The sequence below is a fragment of the Convolutriloba macropyga genome, chromosome 6 (genome assembly GCF_964194025.1).
Source record: "Convolutriloba macropyga chromosome 6, txConMacr16.3, whole genome shotgun sequence".
Classification (NCBI taxonomy): Eukaryota; Metazoa; Xenacoelomorpha; order Acoela; family Convolutidae; genus Convolutriloba; species Convolutriloba macropyga.
In genome coordinates, this window is record NC_134473.1 from 38,831,319 (window position 1) to 38,851,331 (window position 20,013).

Sequence of the window (20,013 nt, forward strand, 5' to 3'; positions counted from 1 at the left end):
GCCATTGAGTATGGAACGTGCTGCAGTTGTTTAAGCGACCAAACACATTGTCCCTTTTTGATTAGCCCAAATTGTATTTCCTAAAAAAATATCTAAAATTACCAATCATTCAAATTACCAAAAACTCAAAATAATGTAAAAAAAAATGTCACGTGTACTTCTTGGGCATTTATTTAAAAACTAAATGGCTTCGAAAATGTACAAAAAACTTAATAAGATGACTCGCGCTCTTGCTCTGTGGCGCGCGATCAATGCTCCGGCGTCCCGTTGTTGAAGCTTCCATTGCAGCCATAGTAGAAAACGGGCGGTTGCTGTCTTAAATCACCTTGTAAATTATTCAAATCTCGATTTAAAATCATCTTGAACACCCTTTCTCATTCCTACAGAAGCTATTCTTATTTATTTACGATGCTTTGACGTTTGACTACTGTTAGAATTTATATATGTATCTTGCCGCCCCCGAGTTTACCGACTATCCTATAAGCAGAGGCGCTTTTTCTCAATTGACGGTTTTCATGAGACGATTTGAGAAAACTGTGCGCGGAGATCAATAAGTCATGAACTTTGGTAATTTGATTCCGCTTTGATACAGTTTTTCTTTCTCATCAGATGTTAAATCAAGTTAAATATCATTAGCTCATTGATAACCAACGCTTTATTTAATGAATGATCTGCTCCCGGAAAAGAATCAAAAACCATTTAAAAAGTATGAAAACATATGAATGATAAAGCAGGAAAAAAACACGAAATCAATTACTTTATTGGGAGCAGCCCTACTTAAATGCTCAGCCTTAGAGACCTCCGAGGTCACCGATATGCTGCGAACAAAAATTGAAATTCTAATTCCGTCATTATTTACCGATCAAAAATAAAAAACTGACATCTTTCAAAAAAATATAATCATAAACTGACATCTTTCCCCATCTGTATAAACATTATATTCAGTAAGTTCAAGCGGAAGTTATTTCATGAGTGAGATAAGTCAAGTATGCTCAAAACTTGTAAGGTCAATTGACCCGAAAACTCACAAAACAGAGTAACAAATGGCGGTAGGCGCAACAAATTTAGCTTCTGAGTCGTAAGCCCTAGAAAAATTGTTTGTCTTTCTGGCGTGCAATAAACTCGTTGCAACAAAAAAGGAAAAGACAAAAGTCGAATAAAGCATAGGACCCTATCATGATTTAAATTTTGAAAATATCTGAATTTCATTGAACAACTTGATGTTAAATTCACCAAAACAATTAAGTTAATGTTACGTATACGCTCAATCTTAGCGCCCTTCGAACAAATACACAACATTTTAAAGAATCAACAGCATATTTCCAAAAGAAATGAGAGCAAAAAATATTTATCTCATAATTTTTGACATTGATAACTTGTGAAAGCATATCGACATCCCTAAACTCATGACTATTAAAAGAAATACTTCACCAGCAAATAGTGCCAAAGTTTTCCATTGGAAATTATCGCAATATGTGAACACATCTCACAAATTCACTGGATTTTTTAAAAAAATTGCAGCAATATTTATTTGCCGACATCATTGCAACGTCACAACAAGTATACAATAGAAAAGCTCTTATAAGTGCACCTGAAATTGTTGCCAAAGGCCTTTAATGATTTTACTCATCGTCAATTTAATTGAACGTAAATTGCTCAAACAACGATTTATGGATAAACATTTTGGTGAAGTGTCTATTTGATGGACAAATACGGCTAAATGCTTCAGAGTTCAGTTCATATCTTATCTTCTCTCACACTCTTTGTATGAGCAAGTTAGAACCGAACCAACAGTTTTTATAGCACAGGAAATTATAAATTTATAAATGGAAATTACAATAAAAATTTTTATGCCATTTCAGCGCCGTACAAAAACAGATTAAAGATCCAAGAATAGTACTCAAGAAAGAAGAAAGCATTTGGTTGCATTCTGTTCACGCACCTGTAAGATGTTCCCGTGTTCACCAGCTGCTCGAACTTCCATCCATCTGTTAATGTAGAGACAGTCCTGTGTGAGTTCCTTCTCTTTACACTGTAGTATACGATATACATGCGAATGACCCAATGCTGAAACAAGAGTAAATTTTATTCTTAAGCATGTTGTCTAAACCATGTCCCCTAAACCAAATCAAACTTCGATTAACTTGTCTATACTCAATTTGCACAAATCCTTTCCAATTTAAACTACATGACAAAAGCAAAAACTTTTTAGACATCCGCCATTCTTTACCTCAAGAATATATATGCCAGAAGTTACAGAATTGTGCAGAATTGCTCGAAGATAAATCTTCCAATAATTTCAGTTAAGTCGAGTTTCTCAGAAAAATTCAGCCAGTAATTGCGCAGCCATTAATTACTTCACTCAATAACCATCGACTCAAGCCTCGCGAATTCAACACAATAATTGATGTCTATGAACAACTTAATGCTACATCTTACTGTTGTTGTCCCTGAAACGTATTCTGTCTTTGAGAAGAGAGACCAGAGGGGCCAGGCCACAAAAGCTTGCCTCCTCAAGCACACCCTCAAGAGACACTCCGTCATTCAAGATGAGTTTGCCGCATCTGAGCCAATTGAGCACTGGAGCCCAGTACTCTGGCTCACGGTCAATTAATATGGCACCTGAAACAGAAAAGTGAATCATTGAATTAACGATAAAATTTAACGATAACGAGACGCTCAGAATTAGCCAGTCCGTAAGGATTACATTACAAGAAATATGGAAATAAGTTGATTAGTTGAGACATATAAGCTCTTGAGATATATATATATATATATATATATATATATATATATATATATAAATATAAATATAAATATAAATATATATATATATATATATATATATATATATATATATATACAGATTAGTTGTCTATTATATATATATATATATATATATATATATATATATATATATATATATTTAGACAACTTAACTGCTATATTAGCTCAGTATAGACTTCTTCAAAAATCTTCATATTATCAAACAAGATAAATTCTTTTTTGGAAAACAATTTTATCGACAATTGATTGGGTATTCTACTTGGCATCTGAAAACGTTACTGGAGCTATCTTGACTATTGTATTTCGTCAGCCAGTGAGATCAAACCAGTTTATTTTTTCTTTCTTTTCAGGTCACAATCTTTTTTTTTGCTATGTATAACTAAGACTTTGTCAGAAAAACCCAAAGTATCCGACATCAAAATGGACACAACTGCACTAGCAAAATGAAATAAAGAAAAGCTGATACAAGAAATTTTGAAACTAAGAGAAAATAAAAGAACATCACTTGGTAGTAGTTTGCAAAACTGTGAAATAGATGAGCTCAGGAAAGATGTAGAATTATATAAAGAAAAGGCTGCGTTAATTGAACAAGAAAACAAAAAACTTCGAGCAGATTTAGACAACGAAAAAAGATTATATGATCAGTCAACGTCGGAAATCATTCACTTGAGAGCTCAAAATGACAAAATGCTGACAAAAACTATTGATTGTATCGATGACAATGAACGTAAAGCGTCTGAGAGTGCTATGAAAGTTTTCCCCCAAATTTGTACCTAGGTTTGCTAAAAATTTAGTTATTTCGGACAGCACGTTCAAATTTGTAAAACAAAGCGATATCAGTAGCGAAACAGCTATACACTCCTACCCATCTGCAACCATGAATGACGTCAACAGTACCATTGCTTCGTATTCAAACGGAACAAAGTCGGAAAGCCTTATATTTCACCTTGGGCATAACACTATTGATCAGGGTACTGACGGAAATGCAGCAGAGCAAATTGTGACCTGGTTGGCAAATGTTTAAAAAAATTCAAACCACATAAAGGTGCCATTTGCAAAATACCGAATGTAAAGAAGTCTGTATGGAAGAGATGTGAATAGCAATGAAATTAATGAATACAACATGAAGATGGTAGAAAGTAGTGCCAAAAAACAACAGAAGCAATGGTTGACAACGGAATTACGTGGTTTCATAAGTGAAAAACACTGTCTCTTTAATGCGTGGATGAAAAACCCAAAATCAGATTTATAATATTTACAAATCGTTACGCAATTCAGAGAATAGAAAACTGAAAAAAGCTTCAGATGATTATACAAAGAATTTTTTCCAGCAGCTACCAAATTCAAGAGAACAATGGAAATTCATCAAAAACAGGATCAACACCAACAGTCAAATAGAAAAAATTGAGAAATTAAGGGAAGGTAGTCATTTTGTTGAGGATGACAGAAAGATTGCCAATATTCTTAATAACTGTTTTGCAAGTCTCGGATTATACAAAGGCAAAGACGTTTCTCCAAATCATTCTTCCCTAACATTTGAGGGACCGGAATTTAGCTTCCGACCAGTCACCAGAAAAGAATTGTATAATGTTATTGATAATCTACCTAAGCCTTAATCGCCCAGACCGGGCTATATACCAGCATGGGGGCTAAAAGATAGTAAACTGTCTATTGCAACTCATTTACAATTTGTCGTCAATGAATGTATTAACAAAAAGATGTATCCTAATATTTTGAAAACAGCCCATGTTACACCTGTTTATAAGAAAGGAGACCGACTAGAACCAGAAAACTATCGACCCATATCAGTCACACCAACTCTAGCAAAAATTTTTGAGCGATTACTACTTGAACAACTAACTCTTAATGGTCTGATTAACAAGAATCAATTCGAATTTCAAAAGCAAAAGTCCGGTCTCGATACTATCATTTCATTAACTGATAAAAAAACCAATGCGTTGACGAAAACGAAATTGTTGTCACACTTTTTCTAGACTTAGCAAAGGCTTTCAACTCAAAATCTATAGATGTTTTTATGAACAAAATAAAAAGATATGAAACTGAAGAGAATGCAAGAATCATATTAAACTCCTTCCTTTACGATAGAAAACAGTGTGTAAAAAATGGGATGGCAAAATCAGATTGGGTTGTCATTAATCACGGTGTTCCTCAGGGAACTGTTTTAGGGCCTTTAATTTTTATACTTTATGTCAACGACTTCAGTGAAGCTGTATCAAAGAATTGTGATGTATCGCAGTTTGCCTATGATACAGCAATTCTATGTCATGCAAAGAAAGAAGCAAATTTGCCGACAGATCAATAAATGAAACAAAACAGGTTAACCTTGAAAAAGGAAACAACAGAGTTAATGGTGTTCAGGAATGAAAAATTGCCCATCTTTGAAACTGTCGATAACATGGGACACCGATTGGAAGCCTCTGAAAAATGTAGATACTTAGGTGTAATAATTGATAGGGAAATGACATACCAAAATCAACTAAATAAGGTTATCAAAAAAATGGCTTCAGCAACCAGATCATTATATTTGGTTGGTTATCAGATACCGCTAAAAACAAGAAAAAATCTTTTTGAATCACTAGTTCTGTCTCATTTAGATTTTAGTTCGATTTTTTTTCAAAAGTTACCTACTGGGGCATAAAAGTTTGCTTTATGAAAACCAAATAGGATACTGCCAGAGATGTACTTCTGGAGACTAAAATCCTTCCAGCGGAGCTCCGAATAACACGGATGTCATTAAATAGGTTTTTCAATATTCTCCAACAAACAAGAAAACGCTCTAATAAACATTTCAGGTTTTTAGATAACGTGCCAATTGTTGCAAACAAACAAACCCAAAACCTTTTCTTAGAACAAAAATGTAAGTCAAAATGGAGTAATGGTTCAATTGTTCGTAACTTTATTCGAAAATGGAACACGCTTCCAATTACAATTAGAAAAGAAACGTCGAAGAACAAATTTAAACCAAAAAAAGTTACATCAGAAATGCTTAAACGACACGAAAGAGTTCCAATAGACAGAAGGGTAGCAGGATTCAAACATATTTTTTATTAAACTATTTTAAGAAAACCGAACCTTAGTTTGTTATGAGTTAGAAAATAATGAAGTTTGGTTAACAAATTTCTAACATGTAACATTAACCAAGTGGTTAGTTTAATTTACATGTTTCAGATTTTTTTTAAAAAAATAATTTCGTTCTATAACTGCCTCCTCTTCTGAATTTCAGCTAGGTTCAACAGTGAGGGGACTATGTCGCCCAGAAGATGGATCAAAGAAAACAAACCAAGGGTATTTTAATTGGCTAAGCAAGCGCAACTTTGTTACTCTGCCAGTTCATCATTGGTAGTACGCTGCTGCAACTTAGATTGTCTCGAAAAAAGTTAATTCTCAATGAGGCGCGTAATATTATATAGATAACAAAGAAGAGAATTATTTGCACTTCAATGGAAAGAACAATCTCAAGACAATTTCAAATAGCAATTAAGATGATAATAACACAAAATCTGTGGTTCACTTCTCCAATGAATTTAACCAAAATGCTCCCAGTATTCCAACTGCTGTTCTATTTACAAACTTTTTCCACAAATTTATTTTTTTTAAAATCAGTCAGGCTTCTCAAAGATTCAACTTCAAGTTGTTTCGATCAAATCCTAATTCAAAAAAGCTCTCTGCTAACTCTCGTTCTCGGTCACAAAAACACAAACTGTCTCTATCTCTCTCTCCCTCTGTGTGTGCGTGTGTGTGTGTGTGTACTTCGGTTCAATTTATTTTCAATCAACACGTTCTTATCTTAAGCAAACAAAAATTAATCTCGTGTAAATATTTCAGCTCACATTTCAAAATTGTCGCATTCAGCAGGAGGCCGCTGTTTACTGTGCAAACATTTCATTACTCGCTTAAAATTTATCAAATAACTACAGTCAACAATTGTTCGACTTTCTCCTTTTCATAAGCAAACTAACTACCTTTGGGCTCAAACCCAATTGCTTCATCACTCATTTCACATGTCATTTTCATGACCGCTTGCTCAATTAACAAAAACGTTGCTTTGAAAAGCTCTTAGCACTTTATTTCTTTCATCAAGATAAACTAACTGTAATCAATCCCTGTCAAATGACATCTGTTGAATAATTAACTAATTACAACCCAAAAACAGATTATGTGTTCTTTACAATATTAAACAATTTCCTGCAGTTCCTCGTACATAATAAAAACGGAATTTTCCAAAATCCCAGATATTGACTTGAAGCGGTCACACGTCCATGTGGGAGGGGTCAAATTGATCAAAACAACTAGTGTCGCGGAAAGTCGACCAACTTCTGATGGTCGCGTACACTTCTGATTATCGTCAATTCTTAGTCATATCATATCTCCTTGTATAGCGGTCAAAATCACCTGTCTCAGTTTATCATATTATTATCACTTCCAAGTCAGTCTGCTGCTCAAAAACTCATGTCCGGTTTTCGTAATCGTCCCGAAGCACCAACGTCCGGTCGCACCCAGAGATTGAAAACATTGTCATTTAAAAGCTACAACCCATACACCACGATCAATTCAAATTTTACGTCCGCAGCACCAGTGGCGGGGATTTGTGGGCGGTCAAAAATTATATTAAATTTGGATTCCCCGTGAACGAATTAGACTACCTACCAATTTTCACGCCGATCGGAGCAGTCCTTCCTCAAAAAAATGGTCTACAAAAATTGGGCATAAGGATTCAGCAAAAACAATACCAATAAAAATTTTTATTTCCACGAACTTTAGATTCTTCTTCAGAAGAAGCAAAATTCGTTTGCAGGCATTAATTTTCAGGAGGATTAGATCAAAATTTCTTGAATAATTCAGCATTCCTTAACATCAAATCAAAAAACGTCGAATCAGCCCTATTTAAGTGCTAATAGCTGGGAGAAAAAGATGCAACCGAACGCGTTCCCCTACTATATATCAATGCCCATTAAGGGAACGTCCCCAAAAAATTTTAGAAATCCTTAGTGAAAATAGCTAGAACAGATGCGGAACCAGATGTTTTGTTTTCTCAAACTATCAAGTTCATTTTAATTTTTTTTCTCTAGAGGATGAAATATATCACTTCACTCTCCTCTCTGGCATTGCCAAAACAATAACCTAATATTTTAGAAAGCTCAACTCTTATAAAAATAGAAATCTCTTAAACTACTTTGCTTGATCTGATCAAGTCCGCTATAAGATAAAAGTAAGCCTTCTATAATGTGCGTAGAGAACCAGTGTCAAAACATAGTTTCCAGAAAAAGCCGCAATTGCTCCGTGTATCTGCAACCTCAAAAAGATAGCACCAAGAAACAGATCAAAGAATATTTTTCATTAAAAGCTCAGATGTTACATATTGATTACTAATATCTCAAACTTATTGCTGCCTCTAACAGCTGCTCTCAAATAAGCTTCGATTATAGTGGCACACACCCATTTAACAACATCTCTTTGAATTAAAGTAAAGAAAAGCCTATTTCAGAGTGTGGGTGTCACGTGTGACCAAAAACTTCATCACGCGAAAAAACAAAAAAATTCGCTCCACAAAGAGTGAAAAATGACGTCACGCACGCAATTCAATCATATGGTCGTAACAAAAATCTTGACAAAATAAAAAACATAGCAGCACAAGTCCTGACGTACAATTCAAAGAATTTTTTATTGGCTAAGCAAAAAACCAGAACTAGAACAGACTATGAGTGAATTGAGAAAACCATTCCCAAAAAATCAGGTAAAAAATTAAAAACTGAAAACCAAGATCAAAATGCCGCATGTGAACAAAAAAAACTACTAGCGAGAAAGAAATTTGGTACAAACAAAAAACTAGGCCTAGAATAAACAATGAATGGATTGGAAAAATCATTAACAAAAAAAATCTGATCCAAAAAAAATAAAAAAACAGTAAAAATTAAAGTGAAATTCCGGTGTGTGAACAAAAAACCACTAGCGAGAAAGCGCATTTTTGTTCAAACACCGTTTTCTCACTCCACTTTAAAATAAGAGCGAAAAGTTTCATGCAGCAAAACCACTCGCATTTCGTTCCACTTCCTGATTCGGCGTGACCAAAATCGTCACTCCAATTTGACTTCGAAAATCATGAAAATGTGTGAACGCCAAGGGAAGGCCAATAATAGCCTCAGCTATCGCTGCGCGGCTATTAAAAAAATCATTAGGCGCTAAAAGCAGAAGGCAGTCCAACTTAGCTAACTATTCTTAAGTTATTTGATAAAAGCGCACCTGAAGCAGCAAGTGCTATATAGAATCTCGTTTTCATTGAATCTTTTGTCCAGTTTTCGGCCCTAGCATAGCGGCCCGATCTAGTTTTGCTATCACTGTTTCAAAAATCAAAAAGCAGATCTCCTCAGGTGTGATATAATAGGAATACATTAGTACGTAGAGAAAAGTTTTTGAGAAAATTGAGAGGCAGGTTGGAACATTCTGTGCTACTCAGAGTCTCGAGTAAACGGTGGAATCAGGTGGTGGAGTTACAGTGTTACCGAGTTACAGGTTGAATGAAGTGAAGGCGGCGGTATGAGTATGTGTTTGGGGGGGGGGGTGTGGGGGTGGGGGGGGGGTCAAACTCAAAGAATCACACTTTACACAAGGAATTCAAGTCTCCTGAACAGTTTCCTTGAGAGACACTTAGAGACTAGTAAGATTTAAGGCTCTAAAAGCAACATAAACATATAAATTTGTTTGATATATTTTTAATATATGTATATTGTCTGAGAACTTGGAAAATTAACAGCCGAGGTTTTCAGCCTTTTCCGAAATCTCATCATAACCTGAAATTCGCGTTGAAAAGTTTGAAAAATTGACACCAGGCGTGCATAACAGAATTTCCTCGTCAATTTTGGTATTGAAAGGAGTTTGTTGGTATGACTTAGTAAATAGATGCTAGAACGATAATTTAGTTTATACAAACCATTTTGATCGACATGGCTTGAAAGCAAGTTCTGATTGTTGCAAAGGCAGTCCAAGAAGGATCCAGGCACCTTTGATAAAGTCAACCGGGTAGTTTTGAAGATACGCCCACCCACATTCAAATCTACCCAGTCACAGCTACATTGGCTTGGCTTCCTACTGCTATGACTGCTACCAGGATGATTGTTGGCTGTTTTTCTTAGCTCTCCATTCTCTGATACTCCATTAGACAAAATGGAACCATCTCCGTTAGCTTGCGAAGTACTCAAAGCTTGATGATTGCTGATTGGCCGATAGCTTTGAACAGTTAAACCCTCCGTAACTCTTCCATTGAGGTGATTGGGTGATGCTCTTGAGCAATGAGCACAAAAATTTAGCGAACATGGTGTTGTCGTGATCGCACTGTCTGCTATCGGACACGTGCCGTTTGAATTGGCACTCTGTGAAAGCATGAACGAGTTGATTAAATTTTGGGATCTCGCATTAACCCCATCGTATTCGGAATTGTTTGTTGTTCCATTTTGGCAATAGTTGCTTGGCGGGGTTTGAAGAAAGTATCCGTTGGTGCTTCTTGAATCTTGTGCGTGCCCGTTTTGAGTTGGAATTTCATGTTCGGTTTGATGACCATTTGTAGAAATATGACTGGAACTGGATGAAAGAGAACTGATATCAATGGGGACAGGACTGGAGGAGGAATCACATCCAGGTACCAGATCAGGCACAGAAGTCCCTGACATGAAACCCTGAAATTTCCACCAAAATTTTAAATCAAAATAATCGGATGTGATCCAGATGAATATGGAAATCTCTGCTAATAATAGTGTAATTACACAAAACAGCCACCACAGTTTATAGAAATTTCCACCGTCATGAAACGCTTGTTTGCCTGATTAAGCTTTAGAGTGACAGAACGATTTCTTGAAAAAACAAAACTGACATAATGTCGGACGAATTGCACTCCTACGACAGACAGGAGTTCAATTTTTTGTATCCGGGGAGGGGTGACAGCATCGGGGTAATAGGTTTACTAAGAGGTTGCTTCAAATAATGTTAGTAGAGTTTACATAACCCAACAGTTCGATTGAAAGTGAAAAAACCAATTCGTTCAATTTTAGCCATAAACGGCAGCCAATTGGGTTCAGCATTTCAAAATTGTGAAAGAGATAACAATTTAGATTGCACAAAAACCAAGATCGCAAAGTCAGAACGTTGACGCAAAAATTTTGCATAAAAAAGCACATAGCTACAATAATTGCTCACAACTTTGTTCGAGATAAAATGAAGTAAAGCAACAAAATGATATCTTAACAATCAACATTCGTCAAAAGACGAACTAATAGCTTCAAAGAAATTCGCGCACTAACGACCTACAACTAGAGTTTACTTGTCCCGAACTGTCACCTACGCTTCATTTCCAATGTGTTACATGAGCAACCATAAAAATCAGGCTAAATAATTCTCTACGCTTTTTTAGCAATGCGGTAAAAACAATAAGAAAACTGTCTAAAAATTTAGCAAAAATTGGACCAAATATTTAAAAGCACAGGCCCTGAAGTGAAATTCAACTTTTTGCAATCCAAAATTCAATCCGAAGAGGAAAGAAGAATCAAAAATCCAAACAAAAAATTTAAGCTGAAAAAGAGAAAAATGCCCTCAGATTATGTGGTCACTGATCATAGAAACCATTAGTAAGATTTACAGTGGAGTAAGAACAAAATTTTGTCGCCCGTTTTATTTGACATTAAGGAATTAACTGCGCTAAAGTTCAGCTGCTACTCAACAATTAAAAAATGGTCAAATGAAACTTTACATAAAAATTGTCTAAATGAGATGCTGCATACTTCTTTAGGGAGCAATTAAAAACGCAAAAACTTGGTGGTCCCTTAAGACCAGAGCCAAAACACTATAAAAAAGCAATACCCTTTTAATTCCATCAAAATTCTTTAAAATGGATTTTTAGCCAGCTAGCAGATACTTCATTTGAACTTTCAAACATAAACCGACTAACGTCGGACGAATTGCTCTCGAACGGCTGGCGGGGCAATTAATTTAGAAGAGGCCATAGACTGGAGAAACTCTCACGATGCAAAAACATCTAACTAGGGAGGGGTTCGGATGAGAGTCTTGGACAGTATCCACTATGCTGCACGGGCTATGAACTATCCTCTATCACGATCAGTTTTATACTGAACGGCAAAAGTAAGTTAGCACTCCCTATATTTTCACGAAGTAAAATTTCAATTTTTAGGCAATATTATTCCAACTTAAAATCAAATTTCGAAAACAATTTTTACACCATTGATCCCCTACACTAGTCTTCTCATCTGCCTTTGAAGTTCAGATAAAACGCAACGTTCGCATAAAAGAAATCCCAATGTAAAGTTGATGAACTGCATTTAAAGTTCACAATAAAAAGGAACTTGTTACAAAATCACAATTTATTCACATCATTTCTCTTTCTAATGTTTAATACAAGTGCAAACTTAGCATTACTTGAACAGACCCCAAAAATATCACATCTTGTTAAAACCACCTGATATCAAATTTGAGCAAAATCAGCGCATTCGAAGATATTTCATACTTATTAAAGAGACCCGTAGGAGCAGGGAGCCAAAAAAAGTTATCACGAAGGCGATCGCCATTTCATTCACTTTCTTAATCATGCTGCAATCTTTTTCTCGTGCGGCGAAGATAGTAAGATCAACATTGCAATTTTATTTGAGCTTCAACATCTTTTCAGGACATTTTAATCTAAACATCGTCGCATTTTGGAATATAAAACTCAACTGCTCATTCACTGTAGCTACACTGAAGGACGACAGTAGAGCCCAACTGGAGTAGAGCAGGAAAACGCCTACAGTACAGCGCAACGAAGGTCTCGCGAGAGGACGTAACCGGACATCACACCATAGATGATAACGACATGAGGACTGATTTGTTCGCCTTTTCTTACATTTGTTGTTCAACTTAAACCAATCCGATTGTTTGGTCAATCAAATTTACGCATCTCTCCGATTCTCATTTTTTTTTATTTGGCACTGCGCGCTTTCGGCTCTAATTCCTAGCTCCAACTACACCAAGTGCTGAAGGACACTCTGGTGACCTTGAGATGTGCAATGCGTGCATAACAAATCAATAAATTCCCTTGAGATATCATAAAAACCTCACAAGTGGTTTATCTATCACGCGTCAGTTGTGGAGTAAAAAGCAGCACACAAGATAACACTTGAAAGAACGAACAAATCCCTAACAATTTTCATCTATGTGTGGGTGAATTTTCACGCCAGATGCGAATTTAGAGCAGAAAAATTAGAAGAATGCAAACACAAATGAAGTCTTTTGATTTCCTTGCTTTTATAGCTCAGACGCCATTGCGGGCAACATTCCGGTTATGACAAAAATTGGCTGCTCCTCATTTTATCCCGTTTCTTTTTAACATCTATTTCCTTTTAAAACGTAACACGGGCGCCCTTATTTGCTTTCCGCCAACACTGGCGTTCCTTTTCAATCCACTTTCAACATACTTCCCCAGATCGCTTGAAAATAAAATGCTGTTACGTTGCGCGGGGGGGGGGGGGGGTAACAGTCGTCGTCTTGCTGAACTGTTAAACCAGCACTGGCTTAGTTTATTTAGCATTATGTATTACACAGTTTGCTTTGAAATAATAATTCCAGCATAATGGAATAAGAAAAGTCCACGCGTTTTATTCCAAATACAAACAGAGAATCTAACTCTTCAGTTCTAGCTGTTTCACTTGAGTGAGTTGTGTGCATAAAACAATTCCTGCGTTCAGTTTACGGTACTTTTCGATCAGCCTAGCTATCGTTCTATCTAGCCGCTAGTTCAGTTCAAATTCAGTACAGCAAAGAGAACACACGGCATACGTGGTAGTCTAAGAGCGGTCATTTGTTGGCACTATCGCTCGCTGTTGATGGACAAACATTTGAGAGAGAAACGTTCTTAGTAAAAGTCCTTTCACAATTCATTTGCAAACATCTGTTCTCAACTTTTATCGAAATTACAGCTAGTTGTTAGTCACCCATTTGATTGTAGAACGCAAACTACTACTACTAATCACTTTGACTTTGACCAATATCGGATTTAAACCTCTTTTATTCCTAACTATATTGAGGTGCTGCATTTACGACACTTCAAAATTCCAACTTGACAAATCTTAAACCCTCTTATATATCTTTTAAACTTTACATCATTAACAAATCAAACGACAAATTTATTGCATTATTTATATTCCCAATCAAATAGACAATTTCACAAGCAATCTTTTATAATGGGATGCGTTAGCAGCAAAGAAAAGGAGGGAGAAAAGTACGAAAAGAAAACCGAAGACGATGAACCCGCCGAGGACGAAACTTCCACCAAAGAAGAGGAAAAAGCAAAACCCGAAGATGACGAAGCTGCAAATTCCGACTCAAAAGCTACAACTCCCAAAAAAGCGAAGGACGACAAACCAACACATTATATCAAACAGTTTTACGACAATATCGATCCTCATTTTGACGATACCGACGGCGATTTTATTATCAATAGACCCAAAATCGACGACACGGCTGATGACGATAGTGTCCGGGCACTGATTCGTGTGAAACACGATGATAAAGACACGCCGTCCTACTTGAGCAAAACCGATCAGGCGGAGTTCACGCCGTTCACGGCTGAACAGAAGAAAGAGGTGACCGATTTCTTGAACGCTATAGAGAATCTTGCTGATGAACAAGGCATTTTCGGGGCATTGGGAAGGAAATAAATCTAACGGAATGTACATCAGATAAGGCTTTTTTCAAAACTCTCCGCGAAATCATTAAATGGGAAATCCCAAAAACTTTCAACAAATTTTTCATTGAGATAGGTTAAAATTCATATAATCAGGAGCGCGTTTTGACATCACTAGTGAAAACATCCTGTATAGGGATGACAGTCCATCAGCAGCGCAGGAATAAGTGAAGATCTTTGATAACTCATATTACATAGCTAATTTAGAAAAGGTTCTAAAGGTCTGTAAGCTGCTGATTACGCGCAATTACATGAGTCAAAACGCTAGTAAACAAAAAATCGCAGATCTTGCTCCTGCGATAGGTCAAACTTCCAATATGTTATTGATGCTTTCATTTATATTTTGCAATAAATTAAAAGTCTCATATTACAATTGTCTAGCATATGACACACTACTTTGAATCAATGTGATTGAAAGAAGAATTATTCTGAAACGATATCTATGCGGTTGTATAGTAAAAGTAAATTGTAAAAATAAAGCTGGAAAATTGCCAGAAAATAGCCGCCGTTCACGCGCTTGATGCACATCGGGATTGAAACAGAAAAAAAAGAGAAAACGGTATCAAGCACGGTCAGGTCATTAAGTTATAGTGCATTATGTTATCAAAGTTTATTGGAGCGATTGATAGCTGACATTAGTATTAGGCTTAATAGCTTTTAGTTAGTTTCGAAGCTGAATTAAATATAGTTTTGAAATCTAACTGAAACTGCACACTGGATTTAGAACACTTTTTCAAACTGTCAAATTGTTCAAATTATGCCAATTTCTAGTTCAGTGTGTAGTTTCAGTTAGATTCTAAAACTACACTTAATTCAGCTTCGAAACTGAAAGCTAACACGTTTAAAACTAATGTCCGCTATCAATCGCTCCAATGAACTTTGATAACCTAATGCACAACGAACGACTTGATGACCGGGCTTTATTCGGTTTCTTTCGATTTTGTTCTTTTGACGTTGACCGTATTCACTACATTATTTAATTCAATGCGTGAAAGAACTTAAAAGCCATTCAGTTGAAACAGTGAGCGAGCTAAGTCAGGTGTCAAAAATGAAAGCCGCGACTTATGTAAAACGAAAACCTGTAAAACAAAAATTTAAAATCTCTTCCAATCGCACCAAATTTTGAAGAATATATCCAGATCTCAAAAAAGCAGAAATGAAACGCAGCTAACTCACGGTAGAGAGAACCAAAATCAGAATCTTAAGCTCTAAGTTATCTTTCAAGTTTTAGATGCAATGCGACTATCCCACGAAAATCCTATAATTTACTATGAAACTGTTCCCTTAAAAAGACTGCCTAAAACAATGCAATCGCTTTCGATAAGTAGAAGCTAGTAAAACAAGTCTATAGTTGCTCCATGAAATATATGCTAGCTATTACTAACCGTGTACAACAATCATGGATGAAAGCATCACGTTAAATAAAATATAAATGTTTTATCATAAAAATGTGACGTTAATGCCTGCGAAATCAACCGCTAGTCAGAAAAACACAAATTAGATTTTCCAAAAGGATTTAACAGAATTTCGTTCAAGATTTTTTTAGTTATTGGATTTTCCTTAAAAGATGAACGCGGAATCATCTCTAACGATTAAAAATTACCGAACTGTTTACCATTTACTGTTTCTTTACAAAGTTTTCAATCAATCACCATTCGCGGGAAACACCAAAGCTGTTTTCGTTATTTCGTTTCAGTCAGTTGATCTTCTTTCATACAGAACAAAACAGAGCTACAGCTGAAGTCTTAGAAACTTCAGTTAAATCTTGATTTGTGCAACTGAACAAAACAAAAGGGTGATCAAAACAGTTTCCTAGCAGAGCCGTTGCTCACCAACAAGTTTGATTGTTAAATCTTGCTTTAGCTTGTTCAACATTGCTATGCGATGCGATCTCCAAACCCGCGAGTTGCTTTATAAAATTTGTTGCATCAATGAGTACTAAAAACAACAAGGAGTCTCGGTAATGTGCATTTGCACATAAAGTTCCGACCCCGCTCATCTACATTTTTCACTTAATTGTCTACCAAATGAGGAAGAGAAAAAAAATTAACATATCAACATATCGTTCAATAAACTACTAAAAGAACAAAACAATCTACTCTAGAGGGCCTGTGAGACCTGTGGCTACCATAATATGACAACCAGAAAGGACGGCAATAAAAATCAAATAGCTACAAATATTAATTACGATCAAAACTCCTTGTCCATTTTTTGAAAACCACTAACAACCAAATCAAAATGGCATCAGATAAAATTTATACTCAGAAGATTAACCGGCAATTTTTCGGAACACAATATGGGACTTTTCTGCAATGCGACTTGGCAACGTCGACTAGAAATAAGCAAAAGGTGCAAAGTTTAGTAAAACATTGCTTTTTTTAAAAAAAAAATAAAATTCGAACTGATTAGAAACATTACGCATCAAACGAAATCATTGAGAGAGTATTTTATACCTCAATAGAGAGCGACTGAGGCCATTCATTATCCAGGATACGTCATACGATTACATAAAAAAACGACAAGTACAGGCAAAAACTAAAAATTTGCACAAAAAATTATGCACGAAAACGATGTCCCCCAATCAATTAAATATTAAGCTGATCACTAAAAACAATAAAAATCTTCTTTTGCATTTTTTGAAGGTAACAAAATTTGTAAATCAAATGACGCCCAATACAAAAAAGTGGCAAATATGCAAAAATCACGAATATTGGTTTTATGAAAACTGGTTGTTCAAAGAAGAAAGACCATTTGAGGAAAAAAAACGTTATGAAGAGCAAAGTTTAATTCAATAGATAAATGATGTGAATTGATTATAGAGATGCTTAGCTACAATTTAACAGAAATAAAATTGGCAGATCTCAAAATCTAATAAAAAAAACTAAAAACAAATATTTTAAAAATTCATAGCCAACAAAAGCTTTCGACTAAAAGAGTAGACAGTTTGTCTTGCAACTACTCGGAAAATTAATTGGGACTGTTATTAATGAGACTAAATCATAAGACTATAAGATAACATTAAATACAAGCTGAACTAATAAGTTTAACAAACAACTTTACGAAACCACACTTTTGAAGCCTTAGATTTATAAGATATTAATCGCGAGAATTTAACATCTTCATTTCCCCATCATAACGTCTTTTTGTACAAAGAACTATTACAAAATGACAGCAAAAAGAACCACAAAAACTGAAAAGTATCTAAACTTCACAAAATTCTTCTGAAACAAATTGTATAAGCCCTGAAGACATCATTTAAAACGTTTAAACAATAGAAAAATTATTGTTTGATTCAACAAAACATTAAAAAGAGCTCTAAATCATGAGGCTGATTTACGAAAAAGATGCAACACTGCAAAATACGAAAGAAAACGCAAACCAGAACAAAAAAGGATAAGTTGAAGAATACTATTACCCTTTTTTTAGAAAAGGCAAAACAACCATTAGCGATTTACCGATATCAGTTATTAAGTTCATCTGTTTACCTACAGTTGGCCACTGAGACCTTTAATTACACAATAATTGGCATATGACAAGAATTAACAATAAATAAAGGCAAAAAAAAGCTCCATCAATTTCTCCAAGAGAACGGTGTCACAGCCCTTCAAACCATATGTTAAGAAAACAAAAAACATGTTTAGTTCCAAATGCTGTAAAGCTTTTTTCAGTTAGATTATTAGATAATGTTAAAATTTACAAAAGAAACAAAAACAACAAAAATGGGAAATTATGCACAAAAATCAGAAAATTTTGTATGAAAACTCGTAGTACCAAAAACAAGAAAACCTTCCGTTAAAACAATCGGCCACAAAAATAGTTTGTATTCTACACGGAGGAAAAATTGTACTGACTGACTAAAATAATAAAATAAATTGACAAGTTCAAAAAATCAATTCAGAAATTTCCTTAAAACAAATACATTCAATAACATAAGAGACATTAGGTAAAAACCGAATGAAACTAAAAGGTTCCCTTGCACCACTTGAGGAAGAAATTTAGATTTTTGAGTGATTAAAATTTAAAAATCAGACTGCCAAAAAAATAACAAGTGAAGGCAAAAGACAAGAATTCAGTTAAATTTTACTAAAACTCTTCCTCAAAGTCATAAAAACCCTTTGGTTCTCTGAAAACGAACTGTATCTACATTCGGCATCAAATTTACGTAAAATGGAGCTGTCATTAACGGAGCGTGAATAAAAAAAATTGTCAGTAATTAACATTAAATAAAACAAAAGCGAAATATTTTGAAAAAAGGCAGCAGCAAAAAAAACCAAAAAGTCTGATTCTAAGAGTCCATGATATTGTCAAAACTCTCCCTGATTTTGGTCTCGCGCCAGCAAACCGACCAAGTGTTCCAAGTGTTTGCGAAACAGACCAATTGTTGCGTGGAATTCTTCAAATATTAAAAAAAAGAACGATGCATTTTGTATAATTATCCAGTTAAATCTGCAAAAAACGGCAAAGTTTTAATTCCAGAAGACTTTCATACGGCACCTAATTGCAACTAGCATTATTTTTGAGATTAGGGAGTCTGTTTTAAGGTTCTTAGGTCACTAAGTCTGGCAAATTTTAACAAAGTGGACCAAAAAAGCATATTTTGTGCCATTTTTGTAAAAGTTTGAATTTTGAAAATTGTATCAAAAATTTTAGCCAAAAAAAACTTCAATCGAACAATTCAGCAACGCTCTTCTATATCTAACGGTAACAATAACACTCTGCCGTTAACAATTTTAACTTAATTTTAACTATATTAGCGAAATTGTGCCAAATTTTTAGCAAAAATTACTGAAAATGTGAACAAAAACAATCGAATGTTCACAAAACTTTAAACCTCGATAACTCCCTGTAAAAAACAAAAATCGAAAAAATCTTTTTAACTCCGTATTCTACGCTGGACGGGCTTTTCAATGATTACCACTCACCATTCTCCAATTCTCTACGATGAACATATCAATCGGCCAAAATTGACTGAACAAAAAAAACCCAGTTAAGTATATAGTTCCTCATCCCCACTAAAGTGGGAGTCGGAACAAATAGTTTAGACCAAAAGTACAACATTCAAGTTTCGACCAGAACTGGTGGTTTAAATAGAAGAATTTAAAAAAAACTACTAAAAAATATACAATTGAGAAGAACGGTTGATTAAAACGGAGAAAGAAACCGGGCCATGTCAACAGTTAGGTACCTAAAAACACTTGGAATTCATTTTGTTCACCTCTTACTGCAGATATGTTGGAGTTGGAATTGAGTCCATGTACCGTTTTTCTTAGCTTTTCTAGGTTTTATTTGGGCACATAAGAAAGAGAGCAATCAACTCTTAATCATTAATGAATTAAAGAATTATCTTAAGCAAAAAATTGTTAAACAAAAAACTTAAACGCTTTGCATTTATTTGTCTGCATTGAACAAATATTAAAACCAAACACTCTAAAAACACTAGCATTGAAATTAATGCCCTGCATACGAACTGAAAAGGTATTGCCATG

At 35.1% G+C, this 20,013-nt stretch overlaps 1 protein-coding gene across 1 annotated transcript in view; it reads right to left on the reverse strand.

Annotated features, from left to right (window-relative positions):
* Window positions 1-10,474, reverse strand: part of LOC142341668 (uncharacterized) — a 19,502-nt gene extending 9,028 nt beyond the window's left edge. The window contains exons 1-2 of the mRNA XM_075392797.1: window positions 9,737-10,474; window positions 2,440-2,622 (exon numbers count right to left, since the gene is read on the reverse strand). Of these exons, the coding sequence (XP_075248912.1) occupies window positions 2,440-2,622; window positions 9,737-10,472 (919 nt within the window). The 5' untranslated portion in view covers window positions 10,473-10,474. The remainder of the gene's footprint in view (window positions 1-2,439; window positions 2,623-9,736) is intronic.
* Between the last annotated feature and the right edge of the window lie 9,539 nt (window positions 10,475-20,013).